The 11426-nt window shown below is 47.0% G+C and overlaps 1 protein-coding gene across 1 annotated transcript; it reads left to right on the top strand.

The window, feature by feature from the left end:
• Nucleotides 1-2373: 2373 nt before the first annotated feature.
• On the top strand, nucleotides 2374-4652 carry LOC112077885 (ninein-like; the record flags this gene model as incomplete). The annotated part of the gene is made up of 4 exons (XM_024144298.1): nucleotides 2374-2382; nucleotides 2694-2840; nucleotides 3591-3749; nucleotides 4516-4652. Coding segments are annotated over exons 1-4 (452 nt in total), but the record flags the coding sequence as incomplete, so codon positions are not given.
• Nucleotides 4653-11426: the final 6774 nt, after the last annotated feature.

Raw genomic sequence — 11426 nt, 5'->3', positions numbered from 1 at the left:
GCTGTCTGTAAGGTGTGGAGGCAGACGGGGTGGGGGGCTTGTACCTGTGAGGAGTGTAGTCTTTTAGCTGTCTGTAAGGTGTTGGAGGCAGACGGGGTAGGGGGCTTGATTACCTGTGAGGAGTGTAGTCTTTTTGAAGCTCGTTGTAAGGTGTGGAGGGCAGACGGGGTGGGGGGCTATGTACCTGTGAGGAGTGTAGTCTTTTGAGCTGTCTGTAAGGTGTGGAGGCAGACGGCGGTAGGGGGCGTACCCTTGAGGAGTGTAGTCTTTTGAGCTGTCTGAGGTGTGAGGCAGATGGGGTAGGGGCATGTACCTGTGAGGAGTGTATCTTTGAGCTGGTTGTAGGTGTGGAGGGCGACGGGATGGGGCTGTACCTGTGAGGAGTGTAGTCTTTTGAGCTGTCGTTAAGGTGTGGAGGCAGAGTAGGGGGCATTGACCTTGAGAGTGTAGTCTTTGAGCTGTCTGTAGGTGTGGAGGCAGTGGGTAGGGGCGTGTACTGTGAGGAGTGTAGTCTTTTGAGCTGTCTGTAAGTGTGTGGAGGAGACGGGGTAGGGGGATGTACCTGTGAGGAGTGTAGTCTTTTACTGTCTGTAAGGTGTGGAGGCAGACGGTAGAGTAGGGGGGCTTGTACCTGGAGGAGTGCTGAGCTGTCTGTAAGGTGTGAGCAGACTGCGTACCTGTGAGGATGTAGTCTTTTGAGCTGTCTGTAAGGTGTGGAGGCAGACGGGTGGGGGGCTTTGAGTGGTTCAGCACCCAGGAAGTAAACAGCCTGAACGCTCATGATCTCATCACCCCACTTAGAACCCGGAGGACATCCTCCGTCCACCTGGAGACAACAACAATCAGAAACATTACTCAGACTCTCAAACCTGTCCACTTGGGGCTATGGTCCAAAAATAGCACCCTATACCTATCCAATGCACTATAGGAATATAGTTACGTTTGTTACATAGTCAGCCGGTCCTAATTAGCTCCCTTACCCTTCTCCTCGCTTTTAACCCTTCAATGTTTGCCCGATCCTAAAGGGAACCGGATAGAATCAGCTCGTGTAGTGTGGCGCTCCAACATATTGCGTCCACCTTACAGATCAGACCTGCTCACATATTGCTTTCCACCTTACAGATCAGACCTCTTCCAACATATTGCGCTCCACCTTACAGATCAGACCTGCTTCCCACCAATATTGCCTTCCACCTTACAGATCAGACCTGCTTCCAACTATATTGCTTCCACCTTAAAGATCAGACCTGCTTCCACCATATTGCTTCCACCTTACAGATCAGACCTGCTTCCAACATATTGCTTCCACCTTACAGATCAGACCTGCTTTCCACCACATTGCTTCCACCTTACAGATCAGACCTGCTTCCACATATTGCTTCCACCTTACATATCAGACCTGCTTCCCTCACATATATTGCTTCCACCTTTACAGATCAGACCTGCTTCCCACAGTATGCTTCCACCTTACAGATCAGACCTGGCTTCCAACATATTGCTTCCACCTTACAGATCAGACCTGCTTCACCACCATTGCTTCCACCTTACAGATCGGACCTGCTTCCACCACAATTGCTTTCTCCACCTTACAGATCAGACCTGCTTCCACCATATTGCTTCCACCTTACAGATCAGACCTGCTTCCACACATTGCTTCCACCTTACAGATCAGACCTGCTTCCACCATATTGCTTCCACCCTTACAGATCGGACCTGCTTCCACCATATTGCTTCCACCTTACAGATCAGACCTGCTTCCACCATATTGCTTCCACCTTACAGATTAGACCTGCCCACCATATGCTTCCACCTTACAGATCAGACCTGCTTCCACCATATTGCTTCCACCTTACAGATCGGCAAACATGGAAGGATTAGGGCCAAGAGGATGGGGTAGAAGTAAATTGGGACCAGCTGAGTCCAAAATGAACTTTGGTTGAATCCAAAATGGCACCCTAATCCACACTATAAAGATAAGGGTACCATTACAGTCTCTTTCCTCACCTCCAGGCCCAGGTGGTCACAGAGAGCCAGTAGCTCATGGTGGCTGGCACATCCATCCCAGGGCATAGCCAGATCCTCGCAGGCCTCCCGAAACCTCTCCTCCAGGTGGTCTGAGAGGGGTGTGATAGAGACCCGCGGTGGAGGGTTCATCAGGGTTCCACAGGTGCAGCTGGCCTACACACGTGGAAGCAGGTCTGATCTGTAAGGTGGAAGCAATATGTTGGAAGCAGGTCTGATCTGTAAGGTGGAAGCAATATGGTGGAAGCAGGTCTGATCTTTAAGGTGGAAGCAATATGGTGGAAGCAGGTCTGATCTGTAAGGTGGAAGCAATATGGTGGAAGCAGGTCTGATCTGTAAGGTGGACGCAATATGTTGGAAGTAGGTCTGATCTGTAAGGTGGAAGCAATATGGTGGAAGCAGGTCTGATCTGTAAGGTGGACGCAATATGTTGGAAGCGCCACCACTACACAGCTGATATCTATCCGGTTCCCTTTAGATCGGGCAAACATTGAAGGGTTAAAGCCGAGGAGAAAGGGTAAGGGAGCTAATTAGGACCGGCTGACTATGTAACAAACGGTAACCTATTTCCTATAGTGCATTGGATAGGGTATAGGGTGCTATTTTGGACATAGCCCCAAGTGGAGGTTTGAGAGTCTGAGTAATGTTTCTGATTGTTGTATTGTCTCCAGGTGACGGAGGATGTCCTCCAGGTTCTAAGTGGTGACGGGATCATGAGCGTTCAGGCGTTTACTTCCTGGGTGCTGAACCACTCCAAGCCCCCCACCCCGTCTGCCTCCACACCTTACAGACAGCTCAAAAGACTACACTCCTCACAGGTACAAGCCCCCCACCCCGTCTGCCTCCACACCTTACAGACAGCTCAAAAGACTACACGCCTCACAGGTACATGGAAGCTCACCAGTTTAGGTCTCTAGTTCTCATGTCAAAGCTAGACATCGCTACCACATTTTAGTGATTTCTTAACAAAATTCCTTTTTTTTTTTTTTTTTTTTAAACATGCTGGGAACGGCGTTACAATATTTCCTGTTTAGAGTCACTCTTGAATTAATACATGGAGGGATGAAGGATTGGATGAATGAACTAACAAATTAGTGAATCAATTAGTGAATGAATGAACTAACAAATTARTGAATCAATTAGTGAATGAATGACCGAACAAATTAATAAATGAATTAGTGAATGAATGAACTAACAAATTAATGAATGAATTAGTGAATGAATGAACTAACAAATTAATGAATCAATTAGGGAATGAATGAACTAACAAATTAATGAATGAATGAACTAACAAATTAATGAATCAATTAGGGAATGAATGAACTAACAAATTAATGAATCAATTAGGGAATGAATGAACTAACAAATTAATGAATCAATTAGTGAATGAATGAACTAACAAATTAATGAATCAATTAGTGAATGAATGTACTAACAAGTGAATGAATGCATGTTTTAGACAATTAAAATAGATACTGCCACACACCAATGCAATGACAAGTACACATGCAGTATCTTGCTGTAGTAKCTGGTAATATTTATGAGGTGTTCCCCATSTCTCCTTGCAGCCATTCGATGAGACGGGCCGTAGAACCAGCGCTATGACGAGCACCATCGGGATGCGTCTGTTCTCCACTCTGGACGATGGGACAGGGTCCGYTCCTGYTGAGGACGTCCTGGATGCCTGGATGGAGGAGGGCGTCGAGAACAGCACCGAGATACTACAGGTGATCATATTTTACCTCTCATTCTGGAGGGAGGTAGAGAGGGAGGTAAAAAAGGGAGGAAAGTCGAAAGGGAGGGAGGTAGGTAGAGAGAGAGGGAAGAAGTTCGAAAGGGAGGGAGGTCAAAAGGGAGGGAGGTCAAAAGGGAGGGAGGTAGGTAGAGGTAGAGAGAAAGGTAGAGTATAAGAGCGCAAGGCGAGACCCAGATGCAGACACAGGAGGCAGATCGTTTGAGTCTTCATATTTATTAAACAATCCAAAAGGGGTACGCAAGAGACTGGTCGTGGACAGGCAAAAGGTCAAAACCAGTTCAGAGTCCAGGAGGTACAGAGTGGCAGGCAGACTCGAGGTCAGGGCAGGCAGAATGGTCAGGCAGGCGGGTACGGAGTCCAGAAAACAGGCAAGGGTCAAAAACCGGGAGGATTAGCAAAAGAGAATAGAAATAAGAGTATGGGAAAACACTGGTTGACTTGGAAACAAACAAGACGAACTGGCACAGAGAGACAGGAAACACAGGGATAGAGAGACAGGAAACACAGGGATAGAGAGACAGGAAACACAGGGATAAATACACTGGTACAGAGAGACAGGAAACACAGGGATAGATACACCAGGGATAATAAGCGACACCTGGAGGGGGTGGAGACAATCACAAGACAGGTGAAACAGATCAGGGTGCGACATAGAGAGAGAGGCAGGGAGGTAGAGAGGCAGGGAGGCTTGAGATGTTGACACTGTGTATGTGTCTCTGTCTATGTTTGTGCTGTAGGCCTTGGATTTTGACCTGGAGGGCAAAGTGAACCTCAGGGAGCTGACTGTGGCTCTGGAGAACGAGCTCCTCATGACTAAGAATGGGATCCACCAGGCTGCACTGGCCAGCTTTAAGGCTGAGATCAGATACCTTCTGTGAGTATGAGGAAGGATAGACCTACTGGCCAGCTTTAAGGCTGAGATCAAGATACTTCTGTGAGTATGAGGAGACACCTACTGGCCAGCTTTAAGGCTGAGATCAGAATACCTTTCTGTGAGTATGAGGAGACACCTACTGGCAGTTTAAGCTGAGATCAGAACCCTATGCCAGCTTTAAGGCTGAGATCAGATACCTACTGGCCCAGCTTTAGGCTGAATAGATACATACTGGCAGTTCAAGGCTGGATCAGAAAACTACTGTCCAGCTTCAGGGCTGAGATCAGAAACTACTGGGCCAGCTTTAAGGATGAGATCAGATACCTACTGGCAGCTTAAGGCTTGATCAAAACCTACTGGCCAGCTTTAAGGCTGAGAATCAGATACCTACTGGCCAGCTTTAAGGCTGAGATCAGATACTACTGGCCAGCTTAAGGCTGAGATCAGATACCTACTGGTCAGTCTTAAGGCTGAGATCAGATACCTACTGGCCAGCTTTAAGGCTGAGATCAGATACCTACTGGCCAGCTTGTAAGGCTGAGATCAGATACTACTTGAGTATGAGTAAAACTCCTGGCCGCTTTAAGGCTAAGATCAGATACCTACTGTAGGTAGAGGAGAAGCCTACTGGCAGCTTTAAGGCTGAGATGAGAACCTACGCGCTTAAGCTAATAGATACCATACTGGCCAGCTTTAAGGCTGAGATCAGATATCGGCCAGATTTAAGGCAAGAGTCAGAAACTACTGGCAGCTTCAAGGCTGAGATCAGAACCTACAGGCCAGCTTTAAAGCTTAGATCAGAAACCTGCAGATACGCGAATCATACATGGCCAGCTTAGGCTGAGATCGAACCTACTGGCCGCTTTAAGGCTGAGGATCAGAATCTACTGTAAGTATGAGTAGCAACCTACTGGCCAGCATTACGGCTGGATCAGATACCTTCTGGACAGGTTAAGGCTGAGATCAGAAACCTTCTGGACAGGATAGGGAGATCAGAAACCTACTGAGAGCTTTTAAGCTGAGATCGATACCAGCCAGATTTAAGGCTGAGATCAGATACTTACTGGCCAGTTTAAGCTGAGATCAGAAACTACTGGCCACTTTAAGGCTGAGATCAGTACCTACTGGCCGCTTTAAGGCTGAGATCAGATACCTACTGCCAGCTTTAGGCTGAGATCAATACCTACTGGCCCGCTTTAAGGCTGAGATCAGATACTACTGTCCAGCTTTAAGGCGAGATCAGAAACCTACTGGCCAGCTTTAAGGCTGAGATCCGATACCTACTGGCCAGCTTTAGGCTGAGATCAGATACCTACTGGCCAGCTTTAAGGCTGAGATCAGATACCTACTGGCCAGCTTAAAGCTGAGATCAGATACCTACTGGCCAGCTTTAAGGCTGAGATCAGATGCGACAGATTTAAGGCTGCGAATACCGACCAGATTTACGCTGAGATCAGATACCTACTGGCCAGCTTTAAGCTGAGATCAGATACCTAGCTGGCTAGCTTTAAGGCTGAGATCAGTAACCTCTGGCAGTTAAACTAGTCAAGATACCTACTGGCCAGTTTTAAAGCTGAGATCATACCTACTGGCCAGCTTTAAAGCTGAGATCAGTACCTACTGGCCAGCTTTAAAGCTGAGATCAGATACCTACTGGCCACGTTTAAGGCTGGATCAGATACCTACTGGCCAGCTTTAAAAGCTGAGATTCAGTTACTACTGGCAGCTTTAAGGCTGAGATCAGAATACTTTGCTACATATGGCCAGCTTTAAGGCTGAGATCAGATACCTACTGCCAGCTTTAAGGCTGAGATCAGATACCTACTGGCCAGCTTTAAGGCTGAGATCTGATACCTACTGGCCAGCTTTAAGGCTGCGATCAGATACCTACTGTAAGTATGAGTAGAAACCTACACTGGTGCTGACAGTCTGAGTGAAATGCATATACACACTCACACATTTACAGCATTTTAGTCATTTAGCAGACGCTCTTTCCAGAGCAACTTACAGTTAGCTAGGTTGGTAATAAAACTATCTCAGGCATAGTAAGTAACTTTTCCTCAAAGTCACCATCAACAGTCAGAGCTAGTAGGACAAGAATAGTGCAAGTGTTACTTCAAGAAAGGCCAGGGTGTTTAGTGGTTTTTCTGTAGCGTAACGTATACGCTGGAGTCGGAAAGCCATGTGTGAGTTTAATAAAACAGAAACATCGAACAATATAGCAAACACGAGTAGCGTATAGACATGAAACACATAAACAATACTGACTGGGGAAAGAGGGGGGTATAAGTGAGGTAATGGAGTCCAGGTGTGCCTCATGATGCGCGTAATGATTGATGCCTAGGTGTGCGTATGACGGAATCCGGGACCGGTGGTCGTAAACCGGCTCCGGTAGTAGAGTGACGGTAACACGCGCTTTCTCTTTCGTAGTGTTGTGCTAAGCCTGTCTCGTCAGTGCGTATCATTCACAATAAGTATTTCAGTCATGTAAATACTTGATTAACTGGCTGATTGTTCTTCAGTAACGTGCCGATCGGGAGCTCCGAGAGAAGGAGAAGAATCGTTCTGACCTGGAGAAGAGCAGAGAAGTAAAAACCCAGCTGGCTACTGAAGGTGGACGAGCATCACTCTGCCATCGAAGCATGAATGACTCACCTGAGGTACACACACCACACACACACACACACACCACACACACCACACACACACACACACACACACACACAACACACACACACACACACACACAAACATAGCACAGCTCTGCCATTGAACGTATGAATGACCTCATCACTCATCGTTCCCTCCTTTTATCGCTTCTATCCCTCACTTTTCTCTTCCTCTGTTCTGCCTAGGACCTTCCCTATTCTATGGGCTTGTGCTTTGTTAACTAACAATTGCCTCTGGAAAATAAGAGGGGATAAATTGCATTGAATCGACTAGAATCGACTTGACTCCTGTGTGCGTGTGTTGTAGGAAGCTGGAGCAGGAACACAGGGGAGAAGCTGGTGTCTTGTCAGGTCAGAGCTCATTAAAGAGTGGACCAGATACAGCAGCAGACTGGTCTGCAGAGAGAGAAACTAGAGACAGAGATGGAGAAGCTCAGAGTGACGAGACTTCCTCAGAGGACACTGTCACTCCTGTCATAGGTAACTAACACAGACACCTGTCACTCACTGTCTACGGTAACTAGACAAGACCACCTGTCACTCACTGTAAGGTAATAACACAGACCACTTGTTTCCACTCACTGTCAAGGTAACTAACACAGACCACCTTGTACTCTGTTCAACGGTAACTAACACAGACCACCTGTCACTCACTGTCACGGTAACTAACACAGACCACTGTCACTCACTGTCACGGTACTAACACAGACACCTTGTCACTCACTGTCACGGTAACTAAACAGCCACTGTCACTCACTGTCAGTAACAAAGAATGTAACACCTGTACTAACACGACTACCTGTCACTCACTGTCAGGTCACTAAACACAGACCACCTGCATCATGTCAAGGTAATAACAAGACCATGTCATCAGTCAAGGTAACTAACACAGACCACCTGTCACTCACTGTCAAGGTAACTTAACACAGACCACTTCACTCATGTACACGGTACTACACAGATCACCTGTCACTCAACTGTCAAGGTAATAACACAGACACCTGTCACTTCACTGTCAAGTAACTAACACAGACGACCTGTCCACTCACTGTCAAGGTAACTAACACAGACACCTGTCACTGCACTGTCAACGGTATAACACAGACCACTTCACTCACTGTCACGGTAACTAACAACAGACCACTCGTCACTCACTGTCACGGTCAACAACACAGACCACCTGCTACTCGCATGTCCGTTGTAAACTAACACAGACACTTCACTCGTAACTAACAACCTGTACTCAACGGTAACTAACACAGACACCTGTCACTCACTGTCACGGGTAACTAACACAGACCCCTACATTCAGTACACAAACACCTCTCATGTCACGGTAACTAACACAGACCACCTCTCTCACTCACTGTCACGGTCAATAACACAGACCATTCTCACTTGTCACGGTAACTAACAAGACCACCTCTCATCACTGTCAAGGTAACTAACACAGACCACCTTCATCACTGTCAACGGTAACTAACACAGCACTCTACTCTGTCACGTGTAACTACAAGCATGTCCATACTGAGGTAACTAACACAGACCACTCTCACTCACTGTCACGGTAATACACGACCACCTCTCACTCCTGTCACGGTAACTAACACAGACCACTCTCACTCACTGTCAAGGTAACTAACACAGACCACCTCCTCACTCACTGTCACGGTAACTTAACACAGCACCACCTCGTCACTCACTGTCACGGTACTACAAGTACCCTCTACCTCACTGTCACGGTAACTAACACAGACACGCCTTCTCATCACTTCACGGTAACTAACACAGACCACCTGTCCACTCAACACTGTCAAGGTTTAACTACACAGACCACCTCTCACTCCACTGCAACGGTACTAACACAGACACTCTCACTCACTGCAGGTAACTAACAAGACCACCGCTCAACTCCTGTCACGGTAATAACACAGACCACCTCTCACTCAGTGTCACGGTAATAACACAGACACTGTCACTCACGTCAAGGTATAACACAGACCACCTCTCACTCACTGTCAGCGGTAACTAACACAGACACCTCTCTCACTGTCACGGTAACTAACACAGACCACCTGTTCCTCACTGTCAGGTAAACTAACACAGACCACCTCTCACTCACTGTCAACGGTAACTAACACAGACCACCTGTCACTACTCACTGTTCAAGGTAACTAAACAGACCACCTGTCACTCACTGTCAAGGTAACTACACAGACCACCTTCACTCAACTCACTGTCAGCGGTAACTAACACAGACCACGCTCCATTCACTGTCTAGGGTAACTAACACAGACCACCTGTCACTCACTGTCAAGGTAACTAACACAGACCACCTGTCACTATACACTGTCAAGGTAACTAACACAGACCACCTGCACTCACTGTCAAGGTATAACACAAGACCACCTCTTTCACTCATCTGTCAAGGTAACTAACACAGACCACTGTCACTCATGTCAAGGTAACTAACACAGACCACCTCTTCCTCACTGTCAAGGTAAAACACAGACACACTCTCACTCATGTTCAAAGGTAACTACACAGACCACTGTCACTCACTGTCACGGTAAACTAACACAGACACCGTCACTCACTGTCAAGGTAACTATAACACAACCACCTCTCACTTTCAGTGTCACGGTAACTAACACACGACCACCTCTACATCACTGTCACGGTATACTAAACAGACATCCTCTATCACTGTCAAGGTAACTAAAACACAGACACACTCTGTCATCAACTGTCACGGTAACTTAACACCAGACACCTGTCACTCACTGATCAAGGTAAAACTAACACAGAACGCTTCTCTCACTCAGTGTCACGGTAAACTACACAGAACCACTGTCACTCACTGTCAAGGTAACTAACACAGACACCTCTCACTCCAGTGTCACGGTATAACTAACACACACCTGTCACTCACTGTTCACGGTAAACTAACACGACCACTGTCATCACTGTCAGTAACTAACAAGACCACCTCTCACTCACTGTCACGGTAACTAAACAGACACTGTCACTCATGTCCACGGTAACTAACACAGACCACCTGTCACTCACTGTCACGGTAATAACACAGACCACTCTCACTCACTGTCAAAGTAACTAACAGCAGACCACTTCACTCCTGTAAGGTACTAACACAGACCACCTGTAACTCCTGTAAGGTAACGTAGACACAGACCACATCTCCACTCATGTCACGGGTAATAACACAGACCACCTGTCACTCACTGTCAGGTAAACTAACACAGGACCACCTGTCCCTCACTGTCAAGGTAAACTAACACAGCCACCTTATCATCACTGTCACGGTAAACTAACAAAGACCACCTTTCACTCATGTCACAGGTAACTACACAGACACCTCTCACTCATGCAGGTCAACTAACAAGACACCTGTCACTCAACTGTCCGGTAACTAACACAGGACCACCTGTCACTCACTGTCAAGGACTAAACCACAGACACTCTCACTCAGTGTCACGGTAACTAACACAGACCAATACCTCACTAGTCAACGGTTAACTAACACAGCCACACTGTCACCACTGTCAAGGTAATAACACAAGAACCACCTGTCACTCACTGTCACGGTAACTAACACAAGACACCTGTCAACTCCATGTCCAAGGTAACTAACACAGACCACCTCTACTCAGTTTCACGGTAACTAACACAGACCACTGTCACTCACTGGTCAAGGGGTCAACTAACACGACCATTCCTCAGTGGTCAGGTAACTCCAACAGACCCACTGTCACTCACTGTCACGGTAACTAACACAGACCACCTGTCACTCACTGTCAAGGTAACTAACACAGACCACCTCTCACTCACTGGTCCGACGGTATAACACAGCCACTGTCACTCACTGGTCACGGTAACATAACACAGACCACTGTCATCTCACTGTCAGGGTAACTAACCACAGACGCACCTGTCACTCACTGGTCAAAGGTAATAACACAGACCACTCTTTCACTTCACTGTCCAAGGTAACTAACAACAGACACTGTCACTCACTGTCAAGGTAACTAACACAGCCACCTCTCACTCAATGTCACGGTAACTAACACAGACACCTGTCACTTCA

Source organism: Salvelinus sp. IW2-2015, unplaced genomic scaffold (genome assembly GCF_002910315.2).
Source record: "Salvelinus sp. IW2-2015 unplaced genomic scaffold, ASM291031v2 Un_scaffold5021, whole genome shotgun sequence".
NCBI lineage: Eukaryota > Metazoa > Chordata > Actinopteri > Salmoniformes > Salmonidae > Salvelinus > Salvelinus sp. IW2-2015.
The sequence above is the reverse complement of the archived record's forward strand: the minus strand, read 5'-3'. Positions and strand labels throughout refer to the sequence as shown.